The sequence below is a fragment of the Schistocerca gregaria genome, chromosome 7 (assembly GCF_023897955.1).
Source record: "Schistocerca gregaria isolate iqSchGreg1 chromosome 7, iqSchGreg1.2, whole genome shotgun sequence".
NCBI classification, from domain to species: domain Eukaryota; kingdom Metazoa; phylum Arthropoda; class Insecta; order Orthoptera; family Acrididae; genus Schistocerca; species Schistocerca gregaria.
In genome coordinates this window covers 236446859-236463258 of record NC_064926.1, presented here as the reverse complement: position 1 = coordinate 236463258, position 16400 = coordinate 236446859, and the positions used below count along the sequence as shown (strand labels likewise).

The 16400-nt window shown below is 40.9% G+C and overlaps 1 protein-coding gene across 3 annotated transcripts in view; it reads right to left on the bottom strand.

The window, feature by feature from the left end:
- LOC126281550 (myrosinase 1-like) overlaps nucleotides 1-16400 on the bottom strand; it is a 46084-nt gene that overhangs the window by 15014 nt on the left and 14670 nt on the right. For all 3 annotated transcript variants that reach the window (XR_007551285.1, XM_049980613.1, XM_049980612.1), the window contains exons 4-10: nucleotides 13776-13898; nucleotides 13515-13695; nucleotides 9739-9833; nucleotides 9427-9574; nucleotides 6466-6581; nucleotides 3902-4036; nucleotides 3707-3813 (exon numbers count right to left, since the gene is read on the bottom strand). Coding sequence is in view for 2 of the 3 variants with exons in the window: in XM_049980613.1 (XP_049836570.1) it covers nucleotides 3707-3813; nucleotides 3902-4036; nucleotides 6466-6581; nucleotides 9427-9574; nucleotides 9739-9833; nucleotides 13515-13695; nucleotides 13776-13898 (905 nt within the window). In the remaining variant the exon portion in view is untranslated. The remainder of the gene's footprint in view (nucleotides 1-3706; nucleotides 3814-3901; nucleotides 4037-6465; nucleotides 6582-9426; nucleotides 9575-9738; nucleotides 9834-13514; nucleotides 13696-13775; nucleotides 13899-16400) is intronic.

Here is a 16400-nt window from a genome sequence, read left to right as displayed (position 1 = left end):
GATCAGAGACGAGTGGGGAATCGCTCTAGTTACGATAGAGATCGCAGTTGGTGAAATTTACTGAGACAAGCGCCTTTCACGAAGGGCATGTTGTTAAGACCGGTCGCCTGAGAACAAGCAGCTGGTCGCCTGTTCGCGTGTTACTGAAGTGTGAGTCTATGGAAAGTGGTCGAAGGACAGCGGAATCAGGGGAATGTGGCAAGGTATTGGACGGTCATACCTCATCACAGAACTCGCAGGTCTGAAGAATCCTCCCTCTGTAGAGACGGGAAGGTGGTAGTGTGTGACAGATCTGGCGTCGAATACAGTGCTTGTCCAAGCAAATGTGTTTCTGAGCACATTATCCAGTGCACACTGTTCAACACGGAGCTCCGCAGCAACAAAACCGATACGTCTTCTCGTGTTGACCAAACGATATCGTCAACTGAGACTGGAATGAACACGGAATCATCGAGACTCGACTGCGCATCGATGGACACATGTCGCCTGGGTGGATGATTTACTTTTCATATGACACAGGGTCGGTAGTAGGGTCTGGAAATCGCATCATAGTGGCGGACTACTACTCGAAAAATGATTTGTCTAAGGGATGCAGACATGACCCGATAGGTGCAATACCGTGCTATAGGTTAGTTTCATGTTTTTTGGATGATTATGTGTGATAAATCGTAATGATTTGTCCATTACAAACTAATTTGTGAATATGGCTACATGATGAATTTTTTTCATATACAGATGTTGGGTAATAATTCCTACCCACGACCTTTTACACATTTTGATAATAGAAATTCTTCTACGGAGTGGAAGGAGGTGTGAAACAGAAACTTCTTTACTTTGTTTTCAAATATTTCTTTGCTGTCTGTTTCGAAATTTTGCTTTGCCTTCTGTCGGACAAGTGATTAAAACTTTTTGTCGCAGCATTGTGCACCCCTTTTTGAGCTAAAGACAAACTTAATGTGGTGTAATGACTCTCATTTTACCTTCTGGTTTGTAATTATAACTACAGTGGATCATTTACAAAAGGCTTCATCAGGGAAAGAATATACTCTGTATAAGGAGATTTAATGCCTAACTCCTTAAACAGATGTCTGCAAAATGATCGTGAGTAAGCACCACATTTTATTCTTAGAGGACGTTTTCGAGTAACGTAGACTTTCTTTCATAAAGACGATCTACCCCAGAACATTATTCCAAATGACATTAATTAATGAAGATATTCAAAGTATGTGAACTTACTCAGTTGTCTCTCCCCAACATCTGGATGATTCGAAGTGGAAATGTGGCTGAACTAAGTTGTTTTAGAAGTAACAAAATGTGTTTTTTTCAATTTAAATTCTCATCAATATGGACATCGAAGAAGCTTGAAGTTTCGACCATATTTATTATTGTCTCAGCCTGTATTACACTTGTTATTAGTGTAGTTCCCCAAGATGTGCAGAACTAAATGTGACTTTTTTTTCTTCTTTTTTTTTTTAAATTGAGGGCAAAACCATTCACAGTAAACCAGTCAGTGATACTTTCAAGAACTTTGTTTACCATTTCTTCTGTTTCTGTGTGCATGCTTGAACTGATTACAGTAGCGGTGTCATCTACAAGAAGAACTAATTCTGCTTGCTGTATATTAGACGGAAGATCGTTTGCGTGTGTAAGAAGCATTTGTGGACCTGAGATTAAGCCTTGCAGAATCCCATAAGTGATCCCTTCGAAGTCAGAATTACGTCCAAGGAGTGTATTAGTTGTGTTCTTAAGTACAACTTTCTGCATTCTCTTGCTGAGACATGACGTTATCCATTGGTTGGCTATAACATCAATCCCATAAAACCTGATTTGTTGGTTGGTTGATTTGGGGCATAAGACAAAACAGCGAGGTCATCGATCCCATCGGATTAGAGAAGCATGGGAAGGAATTTGGCCACCCCTCTTCAAGGAAACCATCCCAGCATTTTCCTGAAGCGATTAAGGGTTAATCACGGAAAGCGTAAGTCAGGATGGCCGAACGCGGGTTTGAACAGTTGTCCTCCCGAATGCGAGTCCAGTGTGCTAACCATGGAGCCAACTTGCTTGGTCATAAAACTTGAATTTAACTAATAGAATACTGTGATTTTTCAGAGTTCAGAAAATGTTAGCCGGCACTATTTTACTATTTAATGATTAGTAACTTGCACCTGTATATCTTTCTTCTTTTTCAAAAAAAAAATAAGCATATGTACAAATTAATAAGTGATGTGGTAACATGACTCGTTTCACATTATTACGATCTACCGTGCAAAATGCTGGCCGATGTGGCCGAGCTGTTCTAGGCGATACAGTCTGAAACCGCGCGACCGCTACGGTCGCAGGTTCGAATCCTGCCTCGGGCATGGATGTGTGTGATGTCCTTAGGTTATTTAGGTTTAACCAGTTCTAAGTTCTAGGGGGCTGATGACCTCAGATGTTAAGTCCCATAGTGCTCAGAGCCATTTGAACCATTTATCGTACACAATGACCCATTAGGGCTACCTTACAAAATTACCCATGGAACTAATTGTAAAATTTGGTGAATGAACATGTACATAAGATGAGGACATTCACTTAGTCCTACATGGGACCTATGACAGTAATCGAAGACATAAATGGCTGCTACGAACCAACAGGACTTTATTGAGAACCCCTTGTATTCCTTGATGATGATGGTGTAACAACGTCAAAGTCGTGAACAGTGGTTCGAGGAGCTTGATAGTGAGCTGACACTCATGTCTTGGCCATTCAGTTCGCCGATGGAACACATGAGCTACCCTGCTGGGTGCCAACTCAGCAGCCACGAGCCACCGGCAAGTATTTTATGGGAATTGCATGACCTGTGTGTAAACCTCCGGTGCCACATACATTGGGAAACCTGCCAATGACTTGACGAATCCATGCATACATAACCAGTGTCGTATTGCGTTCCAAGGGTGAATCAACACGCAATTAAGTGAGTAATCATAATGTTTTGTGGTATCCGAATGTATCAGAATGTTGAGTGATAGTGACTCTAGGACATTCAGACTGGTACGGTGGATATATAACGACTTATGAAATTCGTTTGGAAAGAAGTAAACACTATCGAAATCTTCTAAATGGTTAAATTTGGCTTGTTTTGAAGTTGCTCCAATGTTCCAAATATTGAATTAGTTTCTGTAAACACTTCTAGATAAATCAGTTCGTAAGCTTCCACGACCGGTGTCAGTTTGGGTAAAATTCTTTTGAGTTTTATATCACCGACGTTTCGACCGTCTTTATTTTCAGCCTTTTCAGGAGAAATAAATCGCTCGTCCTGTACAGACGCCAGAATTGAGGGTAATATAACTGCTTTATCGTTTTATTTTGACACCTCCTACACCTCAAAAGGATTTTATTTAAACTACTAGAGATATTTCATTAACTTTGTGGCGACATAAAGATGTGTGACATTATTTGAAAAATTAATGTACCAACACAGGGCACCTTAGACCATCGTATTGATTATATATCGCTGCTGTCCTCTTTCTCACCTCTCTCCGTTTCTAATCATCTGTTAACTCCCGAAGAGGAACTGAAGCCATTTAGGAAATATGATACATTCGTCAATTTGACACTATGTTGTACCAAGATCAAAGGAGGGCGCCATTATTTATTGGTAACTAAATATATTTATGTTTTATCTGTATTATTTCATTTAACAGAAGCAAATATGACAGGTACTCACGTGTATCCCGAGTTCCATTCAAAGTTGTCCATGAGACTCCACGCCGTGTAACCGATTACTGGAACACCATCAGTGTTTATCGCCTCTAGGACAGCTCCGAGGTATTCCTAAAAATAATACCGCAGATTGCTGGTAATGAAATGACATTCGGAGAGTAAAAGCGATTACTAGATTCGTGTGGAAATATCTACTTACTGTAAAGTAATCGATGCGGTCTGTGTCGTTTAGCCCTCCAGAGTTGGAGAGACCGTTCTCCGTTATAAAGATTGGATATCCTGGGTATTCGGTGGCAGCCCAATTCAGTTGATTTCGTAGTCCCCAAGCATAGTGCTGAAAATTTAAATACCTAGTTTAGGTATTATTTCTACCGCACTCTACTTCATGCACAAATAGTTAGTTTGTTGGAAGTTTTATCTCCACATTAGTTAAAAGTCTGGCATTGTCCATTTACTTACATTCACTAATTCCAATCCTGTGTTCGAAAGAAAAAAGACCATAGTGTAAAACCCAAGAAATCCTCTGGCGTATTCGTAAAAGTATTAATACAGTGTAATAATTACAGGTTTCTTTTCGCAACCATCGAACTTAAATAGTACATACTACCTATTTGCTGAGGGGAATTTCGCAGAATAGAAAGAAGTTAGTCCTGGGCTAAGGAAATAAGATTTTGAAGAAGATCAGAGAATCTCGACTTACTGTTCTGAGGAAGTTGCTAGTGGAGGCCATTTGCCGTTGCCTTCTGCCGAAGTATCAATCATCGCTTATATGGCTGTGATGAGAGGTGTGTGGACAGTTTACAGTGGTATTTTCGCGTTGTTCACATCTTCATCCGATGGACGAATCACCATCAGCAGTGTCTCACTCTCTCACTCCTCTTAGCTCTGGGGCGTGAGCTGGAATGTAATCCATCTGACTGGCGTAACGTCTGTTGGCTGAGCAGGAACTTAACGCCACCACCTCTCTTCCTCTTTGCAAAATTTTTCAAAAATCCTACAAAGTTCCATATTTAACGACCAATTTGAAGAGGATTCTGCATTACGCTTCTTCTGTTTGATTAAATTTTGTGTCACAGTCTATTGCGTCACTAATACACCCATCAAATCTGAAAGCTGTCGGTTCAAGATATTTCTCTGTAGTTTCGAATTTTTTTCCATCCCACCCGATCCTTAGAAGAACATGTAAAAAATTATTTAGCTACAACCCGTGTACAAAATTTGGACCGAATTGTTGTTGCCGTGTCCCAGGAAAAACACAGCTCTCTTGAAATATATCATTGCAGACAGAAATTCTTATTTTGCTATATTTACAATTTCCGTATTACTATGTAAGACTCTAAAATTCCTAGGTTTGCTTAAAAAATATTGCTGGTACCATATTGGGTAATATTTATACCTCCCTCATGTACACTGTTTACTAATCATCTAGGCTTTATGAGATTATTACATTGCGCTGGGCTAATTGCTGTGTTTTTATACGATTAATTCGCTACAGTTGTTGCTGTCTTCACGTTACTTTCATATGATACTACTTCTGTAAAGCACGCTACGTGAGCTTTGTTCTCTCTGCGAGACTGCGTTTTCAAGTACTTAATACACACTGAAGCACGATATTTAGTTGTTGACTGATTGCTTTGAGTGAGGGGACCAAACAGCGAGGCCATCGGTCCCATCGTATTAGGGAAGGATGGGGAAGGAAATCGGCCGTGGCCTTTCAGAGGGACCATCCCGGAATTTGCCTGAAAAACGTAAATCAGTTTGGCTGGACGCGGGTTTGAAACGTCGTCCTCCCAAATGCGAGTCCAGCTTGATAACCACTGCGCTACCTCGCAAGGTTTTGGTTGTTGTATTTGTCAGTTTCATTAAGTGCGTAGCGCAATCTGTTGCTGAAAACGTTTAGCGTCAACCCTGTAAATTAAGGTTGGTGTTAAATTTCATATTAAAATTGCAATATTGAGATACTTCTTTGTTCTACAGCACTTCGTGGAGTGGATTTTGTGTTGTAGTGAAATATTTAGTATAGAAAATTGATTGTTGATATGGTGGTAATGTAATGTTTATCAGTTTTTTTTTCAGATTTAACAGGCATTGAAATTCGACAGAAGTATTCAGGTTTACAATAGTACTAACGTATGGGTTTATAACATAAACTTGAAACGGTAACTGTGGAAAAGTAACTTATCCTCCACGAGAGTTATAACTGCAGGCTGCCATTCACTTTCTTCTCCATCACTCTGCTTTCACAAAGTAGTAAAAAAATTATAATAAATAAATGAAACCTACGTCAGCATGTTGAGATTGACCTCGTATTGCGCACTATGAGCCGATTTTCATTACGTATTTGGAAAGAAACTGGCTAAGAAATCCGGTTATGAAAGGCTATTATCAAAATTGAAAAACTGACTACAAAAAATAGCTTGTTTAAAAAGAATAAAATCCTAATATGTCATCATGATCCTGAGCTTCATGGATCGTTTATTCTGTTCCAGCTTATAAGTCATGTTTTTCTCAACTGTTCTGCAATGATTCAATGGAACAGCCACCTGCCATGTTTCAAAACTTACCAGCATTAGTATGTACCAATAGTCGAGAGTAAGTGATAGCATCTGATTCTGGATGGAGTCGTTAGCAATCGCAAATGTGGTATCACAATTTTCTTACCTTTGTGGTCGCAATTTTTAAACACTTGAGAACTTTCAAGGGTCTTTCCACTCTCATGCTTTTGTCCACTGTATTTCTGTATAAGCAGTAATATGAGCTTACCCCACCAGGCATTGTATATACTCCAGAGTCCCGCGATTTGGAAGGCGATTCACCTATGAGGCCTGGCGTCACGAAGTTGGTTGAGTAGTGGTTCATTCCGAGAAAGTCTGCCGACCCTGTAACAAGGTTTATTTCCTTTTTAGCTGACTGATAAACTGAAAGGATAGCTTTAACCTTACTTACGAATTTATAAAGCTTTATTTTCCATTTCGTCACGACGATGCTGTGAAAGCTGAATACGGTAATGATCCACATGAATGTATATCATTAGAAACATAGATGCACCACGAAGGAATCAGTGCCCACTTATGCTGGACCTATCAATCGATAACTGAGCTGGACTCTGATCGTTTGGAAGTTAACTAAGTACGAAAGGCTCGCATCAGAGTATGAGACCACAAACAAATTACCAAACACTTAACGAGAAAAATCGTATAAAATTTATGTTTGTGTCTTCAATAATTATTAAATTAGCACCTATTTCGACTCAGCCATAAAATATGAATTTTTGTATAAAAGAATACTGCCACTACTTACTGATAATACACTCCTGGAAAATGAAATAAGAACACCGTCAATTCATTGTCCCATGAAGGGGAAACTTTATTGACACATTCCTGGGGTCAGATACATCACATGATCACACTGACAGAACCACAGGCACATAGACACAGGCAACAGAGCATGCACAATGTCGGCACTAGTACAGTGTATATCCACCTTTCGCAGCATTGCAGGCTGCTATTCTCCCATGGAGACGATCGTAGAGATGCTGGATGTAGTCCTGTGGAACGGCTTGCCATGCCATTTCCACCTGGCGCCTCAGTTGGACCAGCGTTCGTGCTGGACGTGCAGACCGCGTGAGACGACGCTTCATCCAGTCCCAAACATGCTCAATGGGGGACAGATCCGGAGATCTTGCTGGCCAGGGTAGTTGACTTACACCTTCTAGAGCACGTTGGGTGGCACGGGATACATGCGGACGTGCATTGTCCTGTTGGAACAGCAAGTTCCCTTGCCGGTCTAGGAATGGTAGAACAATGGGTTCGATGACGGTTTGGATGTACCGTGCACTATTCAGTGTCCCCTCGACGATCACCAGAGGTGTACGGCCAGAGTAGGAGATCGCTCCCCTCACCATGATGCCGGGTGTTGGCCCTGTGTGCCTCGGTCGTATGCAGTCCTGATTGTGGCGCTCATCTGCACGGCGCCAAACACGCATACGACCATCATTGGCACCAAGGCAGAAGCGACTCTCATCGCTGAAGACGACACGTCTCCATTCGTCCCTCCATTCACGCCTGTCGCGACACCACTGGAGGCGGGCTGCACGATGTTGGGGCGTGAGCGGAAGACGGCCTAACGGTGTGCGGGACCGTAGCCCAGCTTCATGGAGACGGTTGCGAATGGTCCTCGCCGATACACCAGGAGCAACAGTGTCCCTAATTTGTTGGGAAGTGGCGGTGCGGTCCCCTACGGCACTGTGTAGGATCCTACAGTCTTGGCGTGCATCCGTGCGTCGCTGCGGTCCGGTCCCAGGTCGACGGGCACGTGCACCTTCCGCCGACCACTGGCGACAACATCGATGTACTGTGGAGACCTCACGCTCCACGTGTTGAGCAATTCGGCGGTACGTCACCCGGCCTCCCGCATACCCACTATACGCCCTCGCTCAAAGTCCGTCAGCTGCAAATACGGTTCACGTCCACGCTGTCGCGGCATGCTATCAGTGTTAAAGACTGCGATGGAGCTCCGTATGCCACGGCAAACTGGCTGACACTGACGGCGGCGGTGCACAAATGCTGAGCAGCTAGCGCTATTCGACGGCCAACACTTATGGTGCATAAGACTGTTTAGGCTTTGTTGTTGATAAATCTTCCGGGTTATTTGGCCGTGGTCTATGGAATACTTCTATTCCTAACGTTCCTCCAATACTACGTTAGACATCCTCAGAGGTATGGCTGGTTCTGTTGAGTCCTGCCGACAGCAGGACCAGCCATACATCTGAGGATGTCCAACGTAGTATTGGACGAAACGTTAGGAATGTGAGTATTCAATGGACCACGGCCATATAACCCGGAAGATTTATCAACAACAGTACCATCCGGTCGGGAAATCCTTCATTGTATGTTTAGGCTTTGTTTGGGTTCGAGTCTTACCATCATGCCATGTCCAATATTTGTATCACTCCCGTAGTCGGTTTTAGGAAACCAAACGAAGAACACTTTTGGCGACACCGTCTCTGGCGGGCAGCTTGAGTTTGCGCGCCCAGCGGCCTGATTGGAATACTTCAAGGTTAAATAACACGTAAAAGAGCCTACGTGTCTAATCTTCTTACTTAACAAATACTTCTAAGTAAAACCTACCTTGCAATGCCCTGACGAGCTTTAGATAGCGTTTCTATTACTCTGTATAAAGGATAGCGAAAATATAAGAGATATTTGACTATTAAATCCAGCAGTGTTGTTGGTTTCAAAGTCTGTGGTATCACCCTTGTCACTGACAGATTTCAGGATCAAAATATTCAGTTATTTTACCGCTTTGTCTCTTGAACCTTAGCTGACACTTCATTTTAAGTGAAGAATGCTTTCTAGTCCTTCAGCATCACAATGTGAAACAAATAATGATGTGTCTTCGCAAGTTTGCCTGGAGGATTTGTTAAAATTCCTTTTGGGTGTATGATTTACTTAGCTCCCTGATTCTGCTCAACATACAGGCAACGAAAGTTGTCGATGAATGCCGACTAATTCCAGTGGGGAGAGACTCAATATCTACTGCCGTTAACACTGGGATGTTGACACGATTCAGTCAGAAAATATCATTCAAAATAACGATATAAGCTGAGCAAAACTGCTATAGGAACAGTTTATATCACAGTCATATCCTGACAGTACTAGGTATGTTATATCGTCAGTTATTGGATCCAAAGTGTCCTCCATGGCTGTGTATCTGGAGACTCACCCCTAATGTATTCGATCTCTTCCTGTGTGAATTTTGGTAGTCTTGAGTGGTTTCGTCCCTCACGAGCACTGTTGTCATCCACTAACTGTTGCACCACAAGTGGGTAATCCCCTTCCTCAGTGTAGATTGGGTGAGCAAAGATACCCATCTGCAGAACAGAATGAACATTAGTTTTTCTCACTGCAAAAAACTTCTTATATGTAGGCTTCATAACTCACCTGATTACCATCCGGTGGACACTATAAGGTACTAGCAATACACCGAAAAGTTAGAGGACCTCCAAGTGATTCACAGCAGGGCTGAAACACCCACCTGAAACTGACGTGCTCGTTCACTGGCATCGTTTTCCCCTTCTGTGTTACTCGCCGGTTCAAGCCCATCCATATTAAGTGTGATTCCCACGCTACCTGTAAAGTATAACAAACCATATACATATAATGTACACATACATATAAATTAAATTATATGACATTGTCATGCTGAAGGAGAGAATGCTGCTTATCTGGACGAGTTCTTGGAATACATCCTTTTAGTTTGTGGGGTTGTTTCTTACTCACCTATAAAGTTACGTTTGAAACCTCGTTGATACATGGTACAATTTGGAACTCTCTAGCGCTAGAGGGTTGCATGGTGTGTCAGCGAATCGGGATGTCATGCGAGTAATACACGTAAAACCTAATACTTCCTCCGATCTTGAGAACAGAACAAAAATTCTGAGTCATTACTTTTCAGCACACCCTCGTGTTGCATCTGGTGGCTTGCAATGTAGAAGTTATTTTATCGCCCTTCAACCACTTCAGTTAGTCGGTTAGTTACATGTTCCATAGATCATTTGAACGATTCTTTTATCGTATTGATATGGGACGAGTCAGTCAATGGGGTATGCACTCATGGATACATGATTAGTGTTAATATTAATGAACACATTAACATTTTATTCCTACCAAGGCATTACACTTAAAAACTGTTTTTAATTTTTTTTATTGGCTACCTGTTTTGAAGTACAAATTTATTAATGGAATAGATAGAGTTGTGCGGGAAGAATGACTGCAAATTAGATTTAAGACTTGCTCCACTACTGTCATACATTTTATGTTAGGGTGCAAATGATCAAAAATTTTTATTACCGCATACTGCAGTCCTCTCTGAGCCACAGGCAGCTCTAACAATGGGTAATAAAGGTCATTTTTCCCACTAGTGTTGTAGGTATGTGCATCACTGTTCTTCTCAAATTGTGATGGACGTTTTATGATAGCTTTTCTGAATCAGTACATCCTTCCTATGTGATGAGTAACACCAGAAAATTATTGTGTACTGCAGTAATAGAATGGAGGTGTTAAAAACATGTCTACAAGTTGACACATTTTTTCCAAACTTTGCAATTATATGAAGAGTAAAAGTATCTGAACTAGATTGGTGCAAAATCTCGGTAATATACTTCTTCCAGTTCTGCTTTTCATCAATAAGAACCACCAAAAATTTGAAGCGTTCTGCCCTACTTACTGACTCATGCTGAACTGCGACATGAATTATTGATACAATTCTATTTGTTGTACAGTACTGAATGTAGAGTGTTTTTTCAAAATTTTGTGATAATCATTTTCAGACAACTTAATAATTATTTGGAAAATATTACTTACTAACTTTTGTTTGGTGTTATCTCTATTGGCATTTACTATGACACTAGTATCATCTGCAAAAAGTACCAATTTTGCATGATGAATGTAAAGTGAAGGTCATTCAGATATATAGGAAATAGAAGTGGACTCATAATTGAACCCAGAGGGATTCCATTAGTAGTTTTTTTCTTCAGTTGCAAAAATTTTCTACCTTTCCAATGTTGTCTGAATTATTCAGAACAATGTATTGCATTCTGTGAGTCAAGTATGAGTGAAACCAGCTGAGTCCAAAGCCATCAATTCCACAAAACCTGGGGTTTTCTAAGAGAGTATAATGATCTAGATGATCGAAGGCCTTGGAGAGAAAATACCAACAGGCGATATGTTACTGTTTAAGGCTTGTGGTATCTGATGAGTCAATGTATAAATAGCAGTGTCATTGAGCAACCTTTCTGAAATCGATACTGCAATATGATAAATAAATTGTTTCTTATTAAGCGTGTGACTACTCTTCAGTACATTACGTTTTCGAATATTGTGAAAAAGAAGTCAGTAAGGAAACTCGCCGATTATTGTGCAACTCTGTCTAATAATGTTTCTTATGAAGTAGTTTAACAATTCTATGTCTTGTCCGGAAAAATTGCCTGTGCCACTGATACAACGCTTATTACTGATTATGTTAAGGACATTATTGATTAAGATAGAGTAATTTTTCAGAAATACCATGAAACCCCATAAGAGCTTTTGTTGTTTGAATTTTGACAACTGTATTAACTTCAGTGAAACATGTTAATGCTACTTATAGTTGGGTGAAGTTTTGGGTTATGATAATTTTAGTATATATTCTTGCTTCTTCAACTGAACAAGTTAATACTCTATTTCCTGCGATATTTAGAAATTGTTTTGAAAAGTGGTAAACATGTGAATTATCAGTCAAAACATTGTCGTTTAGGTTAACTCTTATGTAATCATGTACACTTACGGGCTTTCTTGTCTTTCATTTGGCAATGTCCCATATAGCTTCAATCTAATTGTCTACATCATTTATTTCTCTCAGGACTTTAATGAATTTCCTTCTAAGTTCTACAGTGCTTTCTGCAGTATGCAAGCAATGAAGAATCTCTATTTATCCTGGCCATTACACAAACTTTCCCCTTCCTATTCCATATGATTTTATATCTTTTAGTTATTCATGACTTACTTCTTTTTTTAGTAAAAATTTTGGATTATTATTCAGGAAAGTAACTTTCAAATATTGACACAAATTTACTATGGAATAAATTGAACTGGACATTTCAATCTCTCCCTACATATACCTCGTCCCATTTCACCCCTATTAGATAACAAATAAGTAAACCTCACTGCTTTATATAAAACTGTGTCCAAGTTATAAGGTGCCAAAGAGTTTATTTATATTAATTGTCCATTTTGATCAAATAGTCAATTAGCAACTGGGTAGACATAATTGTTTCACCCTGGGCACTGACTATAAAAAGGTTGTGATGTGCCATACAGTTTCTTTTTATTGATTGTCCATTATGATCATATAATCTATTAGCAACTGGGTAGAGATGATTGTTGCACCTTGAGCACTGTCCATAAAAAGTTATCAATCAATGTTCTACTATTCTGCTGCACAAGAGTTGAGAATTGTCTGCTGAAATTAGATTGAAACACCCAAATAGTAATTCTTGTCTGTACCTTTTAAGAAATCTTCAGTGTAATCTCCACAACCACAAACGTTATCTTCTTGTCTGGCAGGCAGCTAAATAAATCATCTAGATATCTCATAAATAACTGAAGGTTTTGTAGAAGGGATTGGTTGAATTTTACAATTATCAAAGAAGTATTCTGGAGTAACAACTCACACACACATACTTCTAGGTTTTGATCAACATAAAAACTATTTGTTTCAATATTTTTTGACTCTGTGTCCTACTTTTACATATACTGCAATTCCTCCTTTTTCCGTGTTAGCTTTAGATTAAAATGTTGCAAGTCTGTAATCTTTGATATTTAACCTCTCTATCCCTGTGGTTATATGGTATTCAGACAGGCACAGAACATCTATCCTATCAGTATTTTCCACATCTTCTAGGCATAAAGTAAGTTCATCCATCTTGTTTTTGACCCTCTAATGTTCTGATGAAACAAATAAGTTTTTTCTGGATGCTGTTAAGCGTATAATAGCGTTGTAAGGTTTTCAAAGATGCACTATTAAACGAAGAACACCCGACCAACTTCGCCGTTTCTTAATGCTTGTTCCCTGGCTTTGGAAGATAACAATCTGCCCATTGTCAGAGTCACCCAAGTAGATTTATTTCACGATCGATAGCCCCTGACATAACTATAAGCATTTCCCAATCATCTCTGCTTCACATACATGCTGTACTCCCTTCTCGACACTAAGTAGCATTCAGTGTCCCGGCGGAAAGTAGTCATATTGTTCTGTTCTCTTGAGGCACTGACCGTTCTGTGATGCTCTGAACTCTTCATCATACAGATGCCAGACCCGTGCGTGTGCTTTGATGACGGTGTGTGTCGCCAGGTAGTCCCCAATGCCCGACGCTGGCTGCGAAGGAGCGATACCTTCCGCAGCGTAGCCATTCACGAAGACAGCGGGCTCGTTAAACGTGATCCACCACTTCACCTGTGTAACCGCAGCACGTCATTACGCTCGGTAAAGTGAGCGTGGTTCAAGCCTGTATGCACTTTTAAAGATTTACTTACCCTATCACCGAAGTTTTGGAAGAGTATCCTGGCGTACTCAACGAAGTAGTGGACCAGCATCTCGTTGGGCCAACCTCCGATGTACTGCAGTGCTTGAGGGAGATCGAAGTGGTACATTGTAACCTGCAGGCAGTGTATGCTAGTGTCAAACTTAATGAAGTTTGGTAGACAAAATAGCTTTTGGAGAAGTAATCAAATTAGGCGTAATGGTGTTGAGGTATCCTCGAACAGCGATGTAGGCTTGCAGTTCTTTATGATGTTTGTAATCTTTTCTTCTGACTTGTGTTTGAGGACACAAGGTGACTTCGACGTGGTACGAGACCTATTTTGTTTCAACCTTCGATTGGTCGCGAAGTTAAAATTACAGTGAAAATCAGATGAAACTTTGCGCAGATATGTTGCACAATGTCTTTTCACAGTGTCTCTAGTACACGTGTCAATCGTGTCACAGCATGTTTTCCAGTTCTGAGCTCATAGTGAGCAAATAAAGTTGCTTAGAACAATAGAGTTCCTGTCGGGTGCAAAGAGCCTGTCGAGGTGTCCGGTTTGATTTCATGTAGCCAACATAACGTAAATGTCATGCATTTCCTTCCTCGTCACAGTGCTCTGCGGCATACTGCCGGTGCAGCAACGACGTATCTGCAGCGTTTTCGGTGGGAAGTGCTCGTCCACCATACAGCCCGGACTTGCTCCCTCTGAGTTTCATATCTTCGCTCACGTGAACCGTTGGCCATGGGCACAACGAGCTGCAGGCCAACTTAAGCAATTGTAGGAAAGCACAGATGGGTGCCTTCTACGAAGAGGTTACTGGAAAGTTTGGAAGTAGCTGCAAGGTGTGACTAAATTTCTCTAATAAAGAAAATTTTTATATTCACCGAGCTTTCCATTTAATGACCAATTGGAAGTTGGAAAGAAAATAGCCCTTGTATTATAATACATCAAGAATATTGCTTCCGTTAAGAAAAGGGGATGTAATCGTTTTTAATGTGAGGCTAATATCTTCATTAGAATTGCTCTAAATCTATCTTCGTGATCGATGCCTAATATAGAAATGCGTGCAGAAATGAACAGGTAGCAAGAACGATCCCAGGATAATAGCAACGCAATAAATGGCGGACAAACTCTGTCTCAACGTGCAGAAGGTATGACAGATTTCAACTGCACTAGTTCAAATATGGCTTAATATGTTAACTTTAGCTATCCTTACGGTAAAAACTTTAGGTCTAAGTTAATAATAAAAATGTACATTCCTTATTGTGTCGTTTTCTTGATATGTTATGTGTGCAATGGATTCTTGGGAACTTCCATACACTAAACTGCTGGATATCTGTATAGTGGCACTGATATACAAAAAGGAAAGCAACGTCCCATCAACAGCTTGAGAGGGGAATGCTTGCTTATGTTTACCAGGGGTAAAGATGGACATCAGCCATTGTCTTACGGAAGGAATTCGTGAACCATTCGCAAGACCTGCTTCAGTGAAACCAAGCGAAATGTAACTACGGAAATACCAAAAGGAATTTGAGGTCTGCCTCCCGTTATACTTCCAACAACCACTGCAATCGGCGATAATGTCAAATATACTAGAGTTCGTAAAGTTACTTTGCTGTTTAGCCGGGCGGAGTGGCCGTTCGGTTCTAGGCGCTGAAACCGAGCGACCGCTACGGTCGCAGGTTCGAATCCTGTCTCGGGCATAGATTTCTGTGATGTCCTTAGGTTAGTTAGGTTTAAGTAGTTCTAAGTTCTTGGCGACTGATGACCTCAGAAGTTAAGTCGCGTAGTGCTCAGAGCCATTTGGACCATCTGTGCTGTTTACCTCAGTGGAACTGCTTGTACCACATATACATGTCCAGTAACAACACCATTTTGGAATTTACCTTGTGAATGCGTATCACGGAACACCGCTCGTTTTTTTAGGGATACCAGTGTGCTGATGTTAAATGGGCGTCGGCACCGACCACGCCTGATATTTTCTTTTATTGTTCTCGCAAAGGATAGCGGTACGTTCCAATAGAATATTAAATTGTCCGCCTTACAACTGGCTGTGGAAAACAGATGTACGAGGTAATTACGTCCGGACGCCGTTTCCGCGACGTCAAAATAGTTCAAATGACTCTGAGCAGTATGAGACTTAACATCTGAAGTCATCAGTCCCCTAGAACTTATAACTACTTAAACCTAATTAACCTAAGGTAACCTAAGGACTCCACACATATCCATGCCTGAGGCAGAATTCGAGCCTGCGACCGTAGCGGCCACGCGGTTTCAGATTGAAGCGCCAAGAACCGCTCGGTCACAGCGGCCGGCTCCGTTACGCCACCTTTATAGAAAGAAACTTCACCGCGCCCCTAAAGTGCACACAGTCGGTGCAACTGTCCATAAATGAATATAAAAGCCTGTCGATCTTCCTACAGTATAAGGTGTTTCAAAAAGAATGTCCTGATCATTACAAAATATGGAACGTGCCGGCATGGAAATGTGTGTTGTTTGAATGGCTTAGAGTTTCAGAAAATCACCGTTGGATGTCCTCAGTTTTCAGTCAGCCAGAAGTGAGATGGCAACTGCTGAACAGAGGGCGTTTTGCATGCTGCAGTTTGCAAAGAGTAAGTCAGAAATTTCGGTCCA